Source organism: Quercus lobata, chromosome 6 (assembly GCF_001633185.2).
Source record: "Quercus lobata isolate SW786 chromosome 6, ValleyOak3.0 Primary Assembly, whole genome shotgun sequence".
NCBI classification, from domain to species: Eukaryota; Viridiplantae; Streptophyta; class Magnoliopsida; order Fagales; family Fagaceae; genus Quercus; species Quercus lobata.
The window spans coordinates 5,993,375-6,012,876 of record NC_044909.1 but is presented as its reverse complement, the minus strand read 5'-3'; the positions used below and the strand labels follow the sequence as shown (position 1 = coordinate 6,012,876).

Below are 19,502 nucleotides of genomic sequence, written 5' to 3'. Positions count from 1 at the left end.
GTGGGTGAAAAAGTATGTGAAAATAAGTGTAATGTTGTTTAAACACTGAAAATTGTTGTTTAAACAATAGTAACAAACAGACCCTAAATGAGTTTATTTTCAGGTGGACTATGAGAATGTTTGTTTGTTTAATTTTTCAGAAAATAATGATTTTGTCAGAGGTCAATTTGTTCTCATGGTCCAAAGCTAACAAATGTGAGGATGATCAAATTGTAAAAACAAGTATCAAATAGACAACGAACAGATAAAATCCTTTACATTATACCAACTTAATTGCTATGAATTATATTTTTCTATATGTATATTTAAAGATGTTCAACTAGTAAAGTTTTTTGTTTTTGAATAAGAGATTTTGGTTCAAATCCTACCAACAAATAGATAAATTCAATAATGTTAAAGAGCTATTATTGTGAAAAAGAGAGAGACCATTGGTTATAAGTAAATTCTATTGTTTCTAATTTAAAAACAAATATGTAACATAACATAACACATATAATTTGAAGGCATGGGCACACAAGGAAGATAAAACTAACAATAGTGGCAGTGAATAAAGTATAGAAACTCGTCTTCTCCACAGGATGCAGGGCAGTCACAAGATATGTTATAGTATATCACAGTAATGATATAAAAACACACTTCTCCTGAAAGCCAAATCTTAACACATTTTATGCAATAACAAATTGCTTGCATTCGCCAAGCATACCCATAGCCAAGCTATCAACAAAAGGTCCATAAAAGGCATCCTCCAAGTTATCAATAGAAGCAAGTCGGGGGTTTGTTCTCAAAGCATACCCATAGCCAAGTCCTAAGGTCCATAAAAGGTATCCTCCAAGTTAAAAATCTAAAAAAGGAAGTAGTTTACCTAGGAGCGCCAATGTTCAGGTCAAGGGCACCTGCTAAGGACTTCGCGTTCCTAGAGGATAAGATTGAAGCGAAACTATCGGGTTGGAGGAGCAAATGCCTTTCATGGGCAGGGAGAAGGACTTTGATAAACTCGGCGGCTCTGTCAATACCAATCTACTCTATGTCCTCGTTCTCTATTCTAAACAATGTGTGTAATAGAATGGATGCCCTAACTAGAAGGTTTTGGTGGAAGCCGAACAAACGTGAAGGCAGATTTCTAGCTTGGAAAGATTGGGATAGCTTATGCTATCCAAGAAGTGAGGGTGGTTTAGGTTTCAAAAAATCAAAAACCATGAATTTCGCTTTATTGGCAAAGTTGGCTTGGATGATCGCAGCCAAAAGAGATAGCCTCTGTATGAGGATTCTTAGAAGAAAATATAGGGTAAAAGATGAATGGCTGAGGTTAGAAGCAGCTAGACATGCCTCCCCTGTTTGAAAAGCTATAGAGAAAGCTAGGGAAGTGGTTCGGAAGGGAGCTTGTTTCATTATTGGTGACGGGGAATCAATTGATGTATGGCTGGACCCATGGGTACCTTGGATTAAAGGCTTCATCCCCACACCAAAAGATGGATCAATTGTCCAATCGGAAATGAAGGTATCTTAACTTATTGACCTTGAACAGCACACCTGGAGAACATCCTTGGTTCGGAATATCTTCAACCCCACATCAACTCAAGCTATTCTCTTTATCTGCATCCCTTCTACACTGTGCCCAGACAAGCTCATGTGGATTCTGGACTCCAAAGGTTTATTCTTAGTCAAATTAGCCTATAAAGAGATGCTGCCAAACACCCCTTCCCAGGCATCCTCCGCTGTAAATTGGTCCAAAATCTAGAAAATAAGGGGTCCCGAAAGAATCAAAATGTTTCTCTGGTGAGTTGCTGCCAATACACTTCCTACAAGGGAAAATTTGATGAGTCGAATGGACATTACTGAGCCATGGTATGTTCTCTGTAATCAGAAGGTGGAATCTACCTCTCACCTATTCTTCAAATGTCCTGCTACGAAGGCGCTCTGGTTTGCAACATGTTGGGGTTTCAGGTCAGAGAAAGTTCATTTAGCACTGTCATGTGACATCATTAAGCTCATCCTAGAACCATCAGAAACCTTTTGTCAAGCACATGATCTCTGGCTGGTATCACTTAAGATGGCACTCACTTTAGAGGAGATATGGTGCATCCGTAATGCTGTCATTCACCAAAAAGGTCCCATTGACCTTTAGGCATCCTTTGGCAAAATTGGGGAAAAGTTTAAGGAATGTACAAGAGTTTTTTCTTATCCTCAAACCTCTATAATGGTACAACTTGTAACTCGTTGGTCTCCACCCCCTCCAGAATTTATCAAGCTCAATGTGGATGCGGCTATTGCTCAAAACACCTCAGCTCTTGCGGTGGTAGCCAAAAATGAACAAGGAGCTGTTCTGAAGGGTTGGTCCAAGATTATGCCAAAGAGATCACCAATTGCAGCCGAAGCTGAAGCTATCTTGTGGGCTCTACACCTAGCCAAAGGCGAAAACTGGAGGAAGATCATTGTGGAAAGTGACTAAAAAATCTGTATTGACTCTATCCTTAACCACACGACCTGCCCCCAATGGGCTATCTCCTCTCTTGTGTTTGACATTTGGTTGTTAGAATTTTTTTTTTTTTGTTTCGTGCTTGTTTTTTTGGGTTAAAAGAAGTGGAAACGCTGCTGCGTATGAAGCAACAAAGTACAAAATTTTGTCTTTTTCTTCCTTTTCTTTTTGTGCGGACAATCTCCCAACGTTTGTGGCTTCTATTTGTTTGGGAGATGTCCAGGCTTTGTCTCTTTCTGGTTGATGAAATATATTGAAGTTTATCAAAAAAAAAAAAAAATTACTTGCATTCATACAACTCTTATTAGGTGACCATAGAGTCAACTCTAAAAGGTTTTTTAAATGGAATCATTAAAGTCAATGGGTCATAAGGGAGGGATGATACTGTAAAAGTGGAAGCCTTGTCTTCCTCAGACTCAATAGAAAAATTCTTAAATACTCCCAGACACAGTGAAATAATGCTTCTTCTTTTTTGGGTCAGTTTGGGGGTAAGAGAAAACCAGCCAAGCAAGACACAAATACAAGCAGCCAAGGGTGCATAATAGAACAAAACTACAAGGAAACTTAAACATACATACAGGCATACAACAACTAAAGACATCAACAATTAATTAACCACCAAGAACAGAGAAGGGAATTCTCCATTAATCAACTAGATGAAGCACGATTTTGGATGGAGTCTTATACTTTTGATCTTGCTACTACTCTGCGTCTGACATTAAACATTATGCAATTCAAGATCCCCATTTATAATAACTCCACTTTCCAATTGTGTATTCTTCCATATTTGATAAAAATAAGATGCTTCCCAAGCTAGCACACAAAATATCTTCTTCAACCTAGAAACAAGTTGAGCAGTTAAAAAAATTTTAAACATCAATCATCAAATATGTGTCTACTTTCTTTGTGTTCTTCGCTAGATGAAGGGTGTGTACAAAAGATGTAAAATTGAATAATGGATCATCTTCATCTTCATCTTCATCTTCTCAAAAAAAAAAAAAAAAAAAAAAAAAAAAAAAAAAAAAAAAGAAAGAAAGAAAGAAAAGAAATAAAGAGACAATAATTAATTTGCTACAATTGAGTCAATTTCATTTATAAACTTGACCACACAACGTTATATCCTATCCTATCTTCAATAAAGGTAAGATTGGATTATATGGTCTTTAAAAAAGGTAAGATTATATTATATTATATTATATTATATATAAATATATTTATATGTATTAAGACAAATTACAATTTACCCATATGTTTGGTTTGGTCGAAATTTAAATTGCCTATATGTGGTTTAAAATTTGATACTTTACCCACTTGAGGTTAGCTCAGTTAGATTTCTATAACCCACGTTTTTTTAAAAACAGAGCTAAATATGTAATTTTAGTCCATTTTTATATCTTTCTCTTCCAAAAATACAAAAAACATAAAAATACAAGATAAAAAACTATTAATTGGAATACTTGCATCATGAAATTTCAAACCACAAATAAGCAACTTAAATTTTATATATTTTTTATTAGAAGATTATATTATATTTGGAAGCAAGTTAAAAATTATTTATTTACATCTTAAATAATAATAAAAATGATTTTCATGTCAATGGGATAGAAAGAATTTTTTTTTAAATTGATTTTAAAATTAGAATAAGAGTTTATCAAGTTATCTATTTAATTATTAATTCATCGTATTGAGTCAACTTCAAATATGAATTGAATGAATACAACTCTTCCTGAATTATCTAACTATAAATCCCTCTCAAAATACCAAACCCCACATTGTCTCTTATTTCAAATCTCCAAAATCTCTATTCCCTCCTCTCTCTTTCTCTCTTTCTCTCCAAATGGATTTCTTCAAATCCGTCTTCTCTGAAGACCCGGACCCACCCCAAAAAGACAATGCTCCCTAATCGAACCCGAACCCAATCCCAAACCCAGATCCCGATCTGAACTCGGCCGCGACTTGGAGCTTCGGTGGATTGAAAGAGTATCTCGCTTGCCAATGCTTGAAAGCTAGATCATTTCTCCTAGTTGTCGTTTTTCATTCTGTTCTGATATGCTTGTTAAGGTTTAACACTGATTCTATGTAATGACTCTTTGCAAACACTTTTTGCCAAGACCCAAAAAAGATCATGCGCTGAGTTGTAGAATATTAATTATCAAAAGAAGAGTTGTAGAATTTCAAATCACCTAGTAGAAGAGTTTGTATCAAGATCTGAATGCCTTTGTACAGTGTCGGCCCAACAAAATTTGGGGCCTAAGGGAAAAAATTTATATGGGGCCTTTTTATATGCAAACATTAATTAAATAAAATTATATAATACTAATTAAATTAAGACTAATTTGATGTAAATACAAAAATTGATGAATAATACTAGTTAAACTAAGGTTAATTTCATATAGAAGATTGAATATTATAATTGAATTAAAATGAACTTACTTTAACTTGGATATATGATTATGCATAGTTAAATATAGTTGTAATCTAAATTTTAATTTTATATATTCTTTTTAAGAGAAAGAGATAGATAAATATTATTTGGTATGTGGCTTAGTAGGAGAGCATTTTATTTGAAACAACTTAGGGTTTCAATTGGGTTAAATTTTTATTGGTCTCCTATTTTAAAAGCCTTGTTAGAAATGAAAAAGAAAAATACTAAAAATACTATAAAATGTTCACAATAAATGTGATTATGACTGTAATTGATGAATTTCAACAACTTAATTTATTTGTGCTTGAATTACTTTTTTATGTGATTGGTGATATGTCAATTAAATCTATAGTAAAATTTGTGGTATCTTTAGCATCACTCTTAAAAAAAAGTACCAATTATTTAAAAAGTGTTATATTTTTATAAAATTTTGGGCCTTTTACCAAGAGGGATGGGGCATTTTTTTAGTAGGGAAATTTTTTATTTGTTGTGGGGCCTTAGGCCTAGGCCTTGAGCCGGCACTGCCTTTGTAATCCACAAAGCAGCGGTAGAGGAATATGTACAAAAACTGTATGTATTTGTAATCTCGTCAGTTCAAAATGTATTGCTTTTTGTTGTATAAGGTGTGAAAGAAAAACCTCCATTGTTGATTTGGAGTTATCAAGTGAACTCGAATTATATTACTCATGACATGTATTGCAGTTTCTCCCCATTATCTCATGGTTGTTTGAAAGCTAGCACCTGGATAAATAAAACCTACCTTAAAAGGCCTTTTCTGACGGGGAATGCATCATTACTGAAAGTTTATTTTATTTTATTTTAAAACCATAAGTGGTGTTTTGACTTTTGAGTGAAAAAAAATTGGGCCATGTTTCTTGAGAGAGGCCGCTTTCTCTCAGGCCTAAGAGCATCCCCATCAGCTCAGGTAAAGTCTTCTAAAATAGAAAAAAGGTACAAGTTTTACACATTTTGAGCAAAAAAACACCCACATTAGTAGGTGTAAAGATGTGTAAAAATTTGTATATATTTTCATGAGTTACAGTAACCGTGTATATTTACACGGTTACTGTAGCATGTGTAATTATTATTTTATTAATTTCCGTTCGCACCAATTTTTCTCTCTCTTCTCCGTGCACAACGACCTCAGCTCCTCATCTTCTTTTCCTTAGATGCACACAAACACATCCACACAGACAAATCAACACAGAAACACACCCACACACAAACAAACCAACAGAGAGATAGATCGGTGCTTGTGGAGTTTGGTTCGTGGATCGGCCGATGAAGAAGTGATCTGGGTCGTGGAGCTTAGTTCGTGGATTGGCTGGTGAAGAAAGGATCTAGGTTGTGGAGCTTGGTTCGTAGATCAGCCGGTGAAGAAAGGATCTGGGTCGATGGAGCTTGGTTCGTGGATCGGCCGGTGAAGAAAGGATCTGGGTTATGGAGCTTGGTTCGCGGATCGGCCGGTGAAGAAAGGACCCGGTGAAGAAGTGATTTGGGTTGGTAGTTTTTGAGAGAGAGAGAGAGAGAAGAAAGGATTTGGGTCGCCAGAGCTTGGTTCGTGGATCGGCCGGTGAAGAAAGGATCTGGGTTATGGAGCTTGGTTCGCGGATCGGCCGATGAAGAAAGGACCCGATGAAGAAGTGATTTGGGTTGGTAGTTTTTGAGAGAGAGAGAGAGAGAGAGAGAGAGAGAGAGAGAGAGAGAGCGTATGTAGGTAAGGATAGTTGAGAGAAATAATAAAAAAATTGAGAAGAATGAATATTTTATTGAAATATCTTGTAAAATAGATAAACTAATGTAGGTGTTTTATAAAAGTGATAGTGTAAAATAGAAAAAGTAAGTTTTTTCGTGTAAAATATACAAAAATTAAAAAAAAAATGATGTGGATAATCTAAGTGCTATAGAGAACATATCTGGAAATTAATACATAATTACAATTACAATATTCTCTAGAAGCGACAAACTTTCCGCGTTTCAACTTTCAACCAAAAAAGACAAACTTTCCGCGTAAAATATCAACATCATGATGACCCAGCGAAGCAAAATTCTTCAGAAAGTCAATAATATTGAAGCTAACAAATTGCAAGAGGAAAGCTTCACGTATTTTGGACGAACTTTCCTTGTAGCTTCGTGGACGTCAGAGGTGAAGGGATTAAAGGTTGAGCAATGTTCAAGCCAAACCGTGAGAGAGAAAATTTGTTAAGAATGGCAGGAAAGAAACGAGACAAAAAAAGAGAGAGAGCGTTTTACGAAAATGGAAGCAAACTACATGAGAAGCTGATTGCCTCTTGTAATGGTAGGCCAATTCCTATCCGTAGCTACTCTTGTGAAGAACTCCAGCGGGCAACAAATAACTACGATCTTAGCCGTATTTTTCATACAGATAGCTCATATGAATGGTACAATGGTTCTTTTGAAGGCCGAATGATTTCCATTAAGAAGTACTGTCGACACGATGACGACGACGACTATGACTATCTTTTCACTGATATAGCTGTTTCTGCAAAGATGAGCACTCACAATAATGTTCTAAAGCTCATAGGGTGCTGTCTCGAGACTCAAATTCCCATTTCAGTGTATGAATCTGCCGCAAATGGATCACTTAGGGGTCGATTATATGATGTTACTAGTAATCGTGATGGTGCACAACAACATGAACGTGAGCCCTTGTCATGGCAGAGCAGGCTAAAGATTGCAAGGGAAATTGCTCATGCAATTTTGTATCTCCACACTGCGTTCTCAAGACCTATTATCCACAGGGACATAAAACCAGGAAATGTCTTCCTAGACCAAAACGATGTTGCCAAACTAACTGATTTTTCATGGTCCATATCGATCCCTGAAGGTGAAACTCACGTAGAGGATGCTCTTTATGGAACTTACAGATTTATATGCCCCCACTATACGGCTACAGGCTACGTAACGGAGAAAGCTAACGTCTACAGCTTCGGATCGTTTCTATTAGAGCTTTTAACTGGACAGAAATGGAAAATAGTAGGCACTGCCGACTCTTTTGGTGTTGTGGTTGTGGATGTTGAAAATGACGGAGAAATAGTTACCATGAATATTAATGAGGTTTTGGATCCTACAATCCTTGTAGGGGAAGAAGGATCTGTTGTGTGGCAACAATTACAAGATGTATTACAGCTTGCTTTCATATGTAGAAAAGGGGATCCGGAGATCAGGCCAGATATGGTTGATGTTACAAAAGAGCTCAGAAAAATTGAGAGGTTCATCCTATGATTATTGGAACTGCCACTTCTCTCTCATTGCTTTTGTATTGTGGCAGGTCCAAGTGAGGAGAAGAGAACTGTTGAGTGCTTGTTTTGTGAAATTTTCTATGTAAAGTTAAATGAGTTTAGCTTTGTAACAATCCAGTTTCCCTATTGTAGCATTTATATAGTTTTTGATATAAACTCTTCAAGTTTTGCATATCAGTTGTATAGCTTTTATATAGACTCTTTGGATTTTGCACTAATAACTTATTGGACACAAAAATTAAAAAATTTAAATGAGACACATGACACAAAATTGAGAATTCAATTGAAATTTAATTAAATTTTCTCTAAACTTATATATATGCTTATAAATTAGTGCTTAGACCATATGATTATGATTAATTAAATTTTATTTGTCCCTAATTGAATCAACTAAAATTAATTACATGTCAAAATCTTAGTTATTTAAAATTTAAGACAATGATGTAGTAAAAATTATTGGATGATCCTTGAAAATAATTATGATTTTTGAATTTTAATGAGTTATCTTGTAAAAAAGAGAGGGAAAGTGTAAACTCCATAATCATAAATTTATTGGTGAACAATCTAATCATTAAGTGGCTTTAAAATGGTTTAAAAATCATAATTTTCCTTTAAAAAAAATTTAAAAATCAAGCTAAAATCATGTGAAATTTGAAAATAGTTAAAATCATATTGTGTAGTCATTTTGCAGGCATAGTAAACATGTAAATTAGGAAATTCTATTTCTACCAAAAAAAAAAAAAATGTTGCATTTTGAATTATCTTTTTGATGTCACTAGTTTCACCCTTTTTGCTGAAACACTAGTTTCATCTTAATCCAATGTGTGAGATACAATTTATAGTTATGGCTTAAAACTTCTAAAAATTCAACCAAAATGGCACTTCAACACAGATAGAAGTACCGATCAAAACATCTGTCCAGGAAATGAATGCCACTTAGCCCTTTGGTCTAGAAACTTGAAAGTTCAAATTTTGACATCATTTTTCGACTATAACTTTAATTTAAATGTAAAAAAGAGTAAACACAAGTTTAAAAACTCCTAGATAGATGAATGGGATGGAAACCTAATGATCCATTTGGATTGAGGGGAAGAGGGAGGAAATAGTATAGAATAAAATAGATTTAGTCTAAAATTAACTCAATTTCAATCAGCTCCTCCTCCTTTCCCCCTCAATTCAAACGGCCCTAAATTTTCTGAATTCTTTTCCTTTTATAAATACAAGAAGAAATCGTTAAAGAAATGAATTTTTTGGCTCATTAAATTATCAAATTTAGTTTTATATTATTGTAGAAAGAAACAAAGTTGTTTTCATGCAATACTACTCTCTGCAAAGAGCACGACCAGGATTTCATTAGCAATCATTTTTCATCTCCAAAACACCATCTTTCGCATCACTCAACTTGATGGGAATCCCTTACTGGATGAGTTTTTTTACTGTTTTTGTTGAATCATGTCCCCCTTGTGCTTTTAGCTTCACAATTGTGAAAATGATATATGATTGATACAAACCGACAGAGAAGAATCATGATGATTAGAAAAAGCAGCATATATACATATAGCGCTAATGGGGTTTACCATGAATATTAATGAGGTTGTGGATCCTGCAATCCTTGTAGGGTAAGTAGGATCTGTTGTGTGGCAACAATTAGAAGCTGTATTACGGCTTGCCCTCATATGCAGAAAAAAGGATCCGGAGATCAGGCCAAATATGGTTGATGTTACAAAAGAGCTCAGAAAAATTGAGAGGTTCATCCTATGATTATTCGATCTGCCACTTCTAGCTCTCTCATTACTTTTGTATTGCGGTAGGTCCAAGCGAGGAGAAGAGAGAACTATGAGTGTTTGTTTTGTGAAATTTTCTGTGTAATTTTTCAGAAGTTAAATGAGTTTATTTTCAGGTGAACTATGAGAATGTTTGTTTGTTTAATTTTTCAGAAGTTAATGATTTTGTCAGAGGTCAATATGTTCTGATGGTCCAAAGCTAACAAATGTGAGGATGAACAAATTGAAAAAAACAAGTATCAAATCAAATAGGCAACGAACAGATAAAATCCTTTACATTATACCAACTTAATTACTATGAATTATATTTTTTTTATATGTATATTTAAAGATGTTCAACTAGTAAAGTTTTTTGTTTTTGAATAAGATATTTTGGTTCAAATCCTGCCAATAAATAGATAAATTCAATAATGTTAAAGAGTTATTATTGTGAAAAAGAGAGAGACCATTGGTTATAAGTAAATTCTATTGTTTCTAATTTAAAAACAAATACATAACATAACATAACATATATAATTTGAAGGCATGGGCACACAAGGAAGATAAAACTAATGATAGTGACAATGAATAAAGTATATAAACTCATCTTCTTCACAGGATGCGGGATAGTCACAAGATATGTTATAGTATATCACAGTGATGATATAAAAACGCACTTGTCCTTAAAGCCAAATCTTAACTCATTTTATGCAATAACAAATTGCTTGAATTCATACAACTCTTATTAGGTGACCATAGAGTCAACTCTAAAAGGTTGTATAAATGGAATCATTAGAGTTAGTGGGTCATAAGGGAGGAATGATTCCATAAAAGTGGAAGCCTTGTCATTCTCAAACTCAATAGAAAAATTCTTAAATAATACTTCTTCTTTTTTTGGTCAGTTTGGGGGTAAGAGAAAACCAGCCAAGCAAGACACAGATACAAGCAGCCAAGGGGCGCATAATAGAACAAAACTACAAGACAACTTAAACATACATACGGCAACAAAGACATCAACAATTAATTGACCACCAAGAACAGAGAAGGGAATTCTCCATTAATTAGCTAGATAATGCACAATTTTGGATGGAGTTATATACTTTTGATCTTGCTACTACTCTGCATCTAACATTAAACATTATGCAATTCAAGATCCCCATTTATAATAACTACACTTTCCAATTGTGTATTCTTCCATATCTGATAATAAAAAAATATGCTTCCCAAGCCAGCACACACATTATCTTCTTCAACCCAGAAACAAATTGAGTAGTTAAAAAAATTTTAAACATTAATCATCAAATATGTTTCTACTTTCTTTGTGTACTTCGCTAGATCAAAGGTGTGTACAAAAGATGTAAAATTGAATAATGGATCATCTTCATCTTCTCAAAAAAAAAGATTTTTTTTTTTTTTTTTGAGAATGATTCTAAAAAAAAGATAAAAAAGAAAGAAAGAGACAATAATTAAATTTGCTACAATTGAGTCAATTTCATTCATAAACTTGACCACACAACGTTATATCATATCCTATCCTATCCTATCTTCAATGAAGGTAAGATTGGATTATATGGTCTTTGATAAAGGTAAGATTATATTATATTATATTATATATATTTATTTAAGACAAATTATAATTTACCCATATGTGGTTTGGTCGAAATTAAAATTTCCTATATATAATTTGAAATTTGATACTTTAACCACTTGAGATTAGTTAAGTTAGATTTTTATAACCCACGTTTATTAAAAACAAAGTTAAATATATAATTTTGTTTTACTTTTATATATTTTTACTCAAGTTATAGGAGTATTATATTTGGAAGCAAGTTAAAAAATTATTATTTTACATCTTAAATAAAAATAAAAAAAAAAAAAAAAAGAATTTCATGCCGATGGGATGGAAAGAATTAAAAAAAAAAAAATTAGAATAAGAGTTTATCAAATTATCTATTTAATTATTAATTCATTGTATTGAGTCAACTTCAAATATGAACTGGATGAATACAACTCTTCCTGAATTATCTAACTATAAATCCCTCTCATAATATCAAACCCCACACTTTCTCTTATTTCACGTCTCCAAAATCTCTATTCCCTCTCCCCTCTCCCTCTCTCTCTCTCACATTTTCCAATGGATTTCTTCAAATCCGTCTTCTCCGAAGACCCGGACCCACCCCAAAACGACGACGCTCCGGAACCGAACCAGGACCCAAACCCAAACCCAAACCCGGATCCGGACTCGGACTCGGACTCCACCGCGATTTGGAGTTTCGTCGGATTGATCAAAACGATCGCGTCGAAATCGGAGTCGGTGATCCAAAACTACCGGCGCGATATGGAGGAATTCGGGTCCGGGTTGAAGAAAGAGACGTCGGTGATCCGGGAAGTCGCGTCGCGAGCCGTCATGGACTTCCCGGCTTCGCTCGACGCCGGCACTTCCGTCGCTCAGGAATCGCTCGAGTCCGTTGGTCAAGCCATCGACGATATCGGCTCCTCCGTATGGAAATCGACGGCGGAGATCATCACTCACGGCGCGGACAAGCTCTTCGTAGCAGCCGCCGCCGGCTCTGATTCCGATTCCGATTCCAATAACGGTAGGCGATTGAGTAGCAGTAGTCAGGTTTCGGATTTGAAACCGTACAGTAGGTTCGACGCGCAGATGCGTGCGGTTCAGTGTGATTTGAATACGTATTTGGAGGAACCGAAGGAGGAGGATTTGGAGGAGTGGAAATTAGGGTTTGTGTTAGAGGAAAAGGGGAAAGAGATTGAGGATTTGATCAGAGAGAATCCTGTAATTGAAGAGATTTATGAGAACATTGTTCCGACTAGGGTTGACAAGGAGAGTTTTTGGATTAGGTATTTTTATAGAGTACATAAGCTGAAGCAAGCCGAGGAGGCGAGAGCTAAGCTCGTGAAGCGAGTGATTTCCCGTGGCGAAGAAGAGGATTTGAGTTGGGATTTTGATGATGATGAAGAAGAAAATGGCGAGAAAAATATTATTAGTAATAATGATAATGTAGCATTGGATGATGATAAGAGTTCCCGATCCAATGTTGTTGAAAATGTTGGTGTGAAATTGGATGAGAAAAGAGGGGATAGTGAGGAATCGGGGCGAGATAGTGATGTTTCGGTTGTTTCAAGCCAGCCATTGTTGGTGGCGGAGGAGGAAGAGCTCGGGTGGGATGAGATTGAGGATATTGGAAGCAATGATGAGAACAAAGGGGAAGGGGAGGATGGTGTTGTTTCGAGTTCCAATAGGGTTGATTTGCGTAAGCGGCTGAGTAAGGCCGAGGAGGAGGAGGATTTGAGTTGGGATATTGAAGACGAAGACGATGGTGATGATGATGACAAGCATGTTAAATCGTGATTAATTTGAGGTTATTATACTCTGCCACTGATTTGGGTTCCCCTGCAAAGTGTTCGTTTATTTGTTAGTGATATTCGATTGTTTGGTCTTTTATAGATTAAAATTGTAAATTCTTGTCTCTGCATCTGTTTATTTTTTGGTTTAAAGTGATTAGATTCAATTCAATTTGTATACTTGTCTGGGCTATATTACTTATTCCCCATCATTGGAGATCCTTGTACATAGATTTGGGTTAACCAACAATCTTTTATGGCTTTCTTCCCAGCCATATGGTGCTTTGAATTGTTCTGCCCAGACTCTCCTATTACCAAGTTGTTTTACTCTCTACTCTTGTAGTATCTGTGATTTGGGTGATTAGAGGCTTCTCTGGTTGCTTGGTCTGGCCTGACCAATTTATCAGAGCCATTCATGGTTATTTAATTTAATTGCATTATGGCATTCTCTTGGGTGCAATCTATTAAAATCTCAATGATTTAAAGCTGGGAGATTTCTTGGTGTTTTTTTTTCTCCCCCAAAATCATTCTAGGCTCGACCCCAATTGAGACACCACCAACGGTAGCCTTAACAATGAAGGCTGCAGTTTTCTGCATACGTTGCAAAATTTGGCTAATTGATGGGGGTTGGCTACAAGCCAAATTTTATCAAGTTACATGCAAACAAACAAGTAATTTCTTAGATATTTTTGGAGCACCGTGAGTGGTGTTTTTTTATCTCACATTTATGGTGAGGTCCATTATGAATGTGAGGGGAGAAAACACCATTTTACTATACTCTGAAAGAATCTGAAGTATTGTTCCAATATATTTGGCTATAATTGATTGGGGGCTTCTGACCAAATTTTTTCAAGCTACATGCAAACAATATGGATGGCAGAAAGCGATATGCAGAATGTGTTTGAATTAATTTATAACGAAATTTGACAACTGAAAGGGATGGCTGAACATTATAGCATACCTAGTCATTTTAGTTGTCTAATTTTACATTTATGATGGATCTAGACAGCCTTAATTTTGCTGTAGTTTTTTTTCCTAAAATTTTCCTGCTCATTTTATATGCACAAGCTGAAAGAAATTCTTTAATTTGGTTTTACAGCTGAGCTATTTTCCTTTGATGTATCTAGGGGGCTTCCAGATCTATAAGTTGTGGCCAACATTCATTTGTGAGAAATGAGATTTTAGGATCCCTGTACCAAAGATGCCCAACCAGGTCAGGATTAATTATTAGCTTATGGAATTCTTAAAAATTAAAATGATTGTATTTCATTTTAATGAATCAAGGCAACGTGAACAAGGTTAGAGTATCAAGAAATTTTAATAAATCAAGTTTAGGCAAAAGATAAACATGGCGTTCCAAGTCAAAGTATGAACAGTTTCTCTAAACTTGAGTTAAGCTGCCAGCAAACCATTTTATAATCACTTCGCCCATGATCCAAGACATAAAAACGATTTCCAAGTTGAATTAAAAGCGACAATGTCAAATAGTTTTTAACATTAGTCAATAGGTCATACCGATCCACTATATGATGGTTTCCTTTCCTATATGCAAAACTAATTTGGTAAAAGAAAAACTTCAAAAAATTTATGAAAGAACCAAATGGAGAGAGAAGAAGAGAGGGAATGCAAAGGGAAGGATTCGAGTTTGGTACCAGACCAGACTCAGGTGGAGAATGATGAGAAAGAACATCATCTAGTCCAAATCGGGTCAGGCATAGGAAGACCACGTGGTTTGAGCCTTGTGGGATCACAAACAAGCATGCCCACCGGTCCTGAACAAATTACTCCTATCATATACTTTTAAAATTACTTCTACGGTATATAATTAAAAACAATTACAATTATACGGTTCAAATTATATTTTTTTTTAAGTGGTTCAAATTATATACAAGGTATTAGGTTACACTTTTTTAAACCGTATATTTCTAAAATATGTAATAGTTACTCATCATATCATATACAATTAAAAATAATTACAATTATATAGTTTAAATTATACATTTTTTATAGAAGTGATTCAAATTATACATGAAGTATTAGCTTACACTTTTTTTAAACTACACATTTTTAAAATATGTAAAAGTTTCTTATCATATATATATATATATATATATATATAAATGATTTACAATTTAATTAGTTTTAAACACTTTGGTTCGTGTACCCAATAGTTTACTTGCCACAAAAATTAAAAACTTAAATGGATACATGATGAAAAATTGGACTCCTATTGAAATCTAATTGAATTTAGACTCTTCAATTTTTACACCCAATAATTAATTTGACACAAAATTAAAATTAAATGGAACATGTGGCATAAAATTGAGAATCCATATATATATATATATATATATATATAGAGGTCTCACATAATAATTGCTTTTGGAGTTCTAAATACTCCTCCATCATATGCTATCAAGTTGATGAATTGAGGACTGACTAAAAAGCTTTTAGCTTGGAATGATTTCATTCCCAAGTGGATCATGTACAGCATGAAATGGGTCCTAAAGATGTGTCAGTTCCCTTCCATTATTATTATATCAAGTTGGTAAATGAATCCAATCCGATCAGAGAGTCGGACAAATTATGGAACATGAAAAAAAGTACAGCCAGATACGCAGACTCATGCCGCCTGGAAATGTAGCAGCTTCTTGTTTGTGCAGAAGAACTGGTACAGAAAAGAAGAAACTTGGAGAAAAAAAATAAAAACAAAAAAATGGGGGGCATGAAGCTGCAGATAAAATTAGAAAATGGATACAATCTCTGTCCTTTCTTCTCAAAATCATGGTTAATTAATTAGCAGAAAAATGACAAAATCATCTCAATGACTCTAGAACACTATAACCTACTAAGGAGTGAAGTGCTGCCAGAGATGAACATCATTCATTCAAGCTGATATATATATATATTTATATATATATATATATATATATTTTTTTTTTGCATTAAAACGACCAAAAGTAGCTGATCAAGGAGGTCATGCAGTTCTATAATATGTGTAAGTAAAGTAATAGCAACAAGAAATGGAAAACAATCCACATAAAATATATTTACGATTAACGCAAATGTAGGACTAGAATATGTATGTCATAACAGCCCACTCAGTTGTACTACGGTAGTTCATGGAAACATGTTATCCACAATTATGCCTTTGGTCTCAGACAAAGATATATAGAGTACCATTTGATTGATTTAAACAAGGCTTGCAAAGTTACACGGCACAACTAATTGTTGGCCTGTCTCATCATCCTCAAAATGGAAAGGAACAGGTTCAGAATGTCCAGATAAAGAGTAATGGAAGCCCAAATGTACTCATCATAGGTGAAGCGCTTGATGAGGTTGTCAGTGTCATAAACTATGTAGCCTGCAAAAATTATAGCACCCATTCCACCATAAATGGCAACAGATGTTGAGCCAAGTGGGAAGAATACCTACATAACAACACAATATCCACCAAGTCAGATCAATACTGTTAGTGCACTTGCACGTGCATTATGTGAATATGTTCAGAATGACTAAATTCATGGCAAGCCAAATACAAAGAAAGTCAAGCATCTGACCTGGATAAAACCAGTTAGAAAAAGGACAAAGAGGCTGGTGAACAAGATTGGTCCAAGGTAGCTGAAGTCCTTGCCCTTCTTAGATGCCCAGAAAGTGTACCCGGTTAAGGAGCAGACCACAGCTGAGGTTAAAATTAATGCTTCAAGCACAATTTTTCCTGCAAATACCAATGCACAACAAAAATCAGATTGGAATTCTATAAACTTGCATTTCATCCTTGATTTCTCACCAGGAAATCTAATGGGAGAAAAGAAGATGCTCACCATCTGTGTTGGCACAGCTTACACCAACTGTGAGGCTCAGTGACAAGGTGAAAAGTCCAAGGAAGATGAAGTTCAATGGATGCTTTTGTTGATACACATACATGGGCCACAACACTGCAGAGATTAAGGCCGATTAATAAGATGATACTAGCATATTGTAACAAAAGCACAAGTAGGATGCAACTGAGTACTCCGGCAAGTGAATTGCTTGAGGCTAGAACAGCTGATGAAAGTTCAACTTTGCATAAACTTGTCATTTCAGGTAATCTATGTATCTAGTTGAGAGGGTAATCGGCCTCAAGCATGACATCAATAAAAATAATAGAATTGTTTGTCTATTGATGAGTTACACATGCATCCAATGGGCCTTGAACCCAAAAGCACACCCTCTGCCCAGTTGCCATTTCAGCTAGACTATACGAGTTTCATAGAGCACACTATAAAGTTATGTTCCACAATGCTCACAATAGACAGAAGTTCAACCATGAAAATTAAGTTTTAATTTTCCCCCAGTGAGAGTCCCATCAACAACAAGGCTCCCTACAATTGCTTTTTTTTTTGTGGGGTGGGGGGATGTTGGATAATTTTATTTTGCAGAAATCTACACATTTTTTATAAACAGGAATCAGCAAAAATAAATAAATAAATAAATAAGAGGGTTTTAGAAATCCTTTAAGATGCTTATCTTGCTGCATAGAAGAAATCAAAATGGAGATTCTCATATCCTAATCTCAGCTTTTCCCTTCCCATTACACAGCGAATCATCAAAAGTAAAAACATGTAAACAGTTACAAAAACTCAAGATACTGCAAACAAATAGACAGATGATCAAATGCCAATCAAAGAGAACCCAAAAAAGACTTAATCAGCAAGTCTGTCACGAATCATCATCATCATCTATTACAATTATTAATCTTTACCCTTTTTTTGTCTGAGAAGGGCCTCAACCTCAATTCATCTAAAAAATATGCATTTCTTTATTTTATTTCACCAAACAGCAAAAAACCCCCGGATTCAATTTTAGATACAAAAACTCTACTTTTACACCCAACAAATTAATCAAAACCGATTTTCTCTTAGGTCAACATACATATAAACATAGACACGTGGGTGTACGAGAATAGATCTGGGAATTCCAACATTTTACATTTAAGTCAAAACTCAAAAACACGAAATACCCAGATCACCAAATCGAATAAAAACCACAAATCCATAATAAATCAAACGTAAATAATAAATCTTTAACCAAAAAAACCCCAAAAAAAAATTAAAAAAAATCAAAGCTTTAAGGTAAAAGATACGTACAGACAAGAGGGAGGAACATGAGGAAGAGCAAGAAGCCAGGATTGGCTTTGAGGACCTCGTTGATAGGAGTGTAGAGAATGGTGATGCAGGAGACGATGGTGGTGAGGACAAGCTGTGTGGCTACGATTCCGTACACCTTGCGAATGAAACCCCATCGAAGCTGGTTCTCACCGGGGCTCAGACCTGGGTACAGAGTGCTTGTACCTCCTGTCTCCAAGTCTATTTCCACATCCTCACCGACCTTCGTGTTGCTTACTTTTGTGTATCCAAACATCTTTTATTTTTCTCTCTTTCTGGGATTTTGGGAAATGAACAAAGTCTTCAGCTTTCTCTGGTTTTTGTGATTTGTTGTTATTTATTGAATGAATGGAGTTTCTTTGCGGAAGAGTTTGGTTGTTGGATGATACCGTGACAGGGGTGTTCAATAAATTTCACAATTTTATAAATAGTATATTATTAAATAGCAATAGAGTAATAAAAACGCGTTATCATGCTTAATTATACATTGTCGTGCATATTTTAATTGAAATTGTGTTTTCAAAATACATATTACATTAATTATAATTTGTCAATTGAAATATTGTAAAAAATTTTATCTTGTTTGTAGCATTATTACTGTTTTTTGAGAAATGTTAAAAAAGCCACTACCAATTTTTCTATAAAAAAAAAAAAATTACAAGCAGCAATGAAATGGATTTTTATTTTTTTCCATTTCAATAAAATACTAAAGTTATTTAGTAAGATTTAAGCAGTAAAATATGTTTTAAGTTGGTAGCATAACTCTTGCTTGTTTAGTGGGATTAGTGGTCATGGAGTGTGATTTGGATGTATGGGATTGGATTGTCAAGGTTGATGGAGAAGAGGGGCTGTCGCATTAGATTTTCGTCTCAATGGGTTGATTTTTCTTTTTTTCTTTTTTCAAGTTTTTATTTTTCTAGAGGGTTTATTTATAGGACTTTTTCTAAGGAGTTGATATTTGATAAGTACTAAGTTAGGAGGATATTACCAAGAAGTTTCATAGGTGTGGAAATAGGATGATTAGGATCCTTAGAATTATAATTTTTTTTTTTTTTTTTAATATAG

The 19,502-nt window shown here is 34.7% G+C and overlaps 3 protein-coding genes across 3 annotated transcripts; 2 read left to right on the top strand and 1 right to left on the bottom strand.

Moving 5' to 3' along the window:
* Window positions 1–7,100: 7,100 nt before the first annotated feature.
* Window positions 7,101–8,277, top strand: LOC115994264 (non-functional pseudokinase ZED1-like). Its single transcript, XM_031118335.1, has one exon. It carries the CDS (start codon window positions 7,110–7,112, stop codon window positions 8,145–8,147), a length of 1,038 nt encoding a protein of 345 aa, XP_030974195.1. The 5' UTR covers window positions 7,101–7,109; the 3' UTR covers window positions 8,148–8,277.
* Window positions 8,278–11,955: 3,678 nt separating this feature from the next.
* Window positions 11,956–13,553, top strand: LOC115993715 (protein DOS2-like). The gene has a single exon (XM_031117670.1). It carries the CDS (start codon window positions 12,062–12,064, stop codon window positions 13,295–13,297), a length of 1,236 nt encoding a protein of 411 aa, XP_030973530.1. The 5' UTR covers window positions 11,956–12,061; the 3' UTR covers window positions 13,298–13,553.
* Window positions 13,554–16,301: 2,748 nt separating this feature from the next.
* LOC115950630 (BI1-like protein) lies at window positions 16,302–18,850 on the bottom strand. Its single transcript, XM_031067850.1, has 4 exons — window positions 18,420–18,850; window positions 17,115–17,228; window positions 16,851–17,008; window positions 16,302–16,721 (listed from the first exon to the last, which is right to left on the bottom strand). The coding sequence occupies exons 1-4, from the start codon at window positions 18,691–18,693 to the stop codon at window positions 16,515–16,517; spliced, it is 753 nt and encodes a 250-aa protein (XP_030923710.1). The 5' UTR covers window positions 18,694–18,850; the 3' UTR covers window positions 16,302–16,514.
* Window positions 18,851–19,502: the final 652 nt, after the last annotated feature.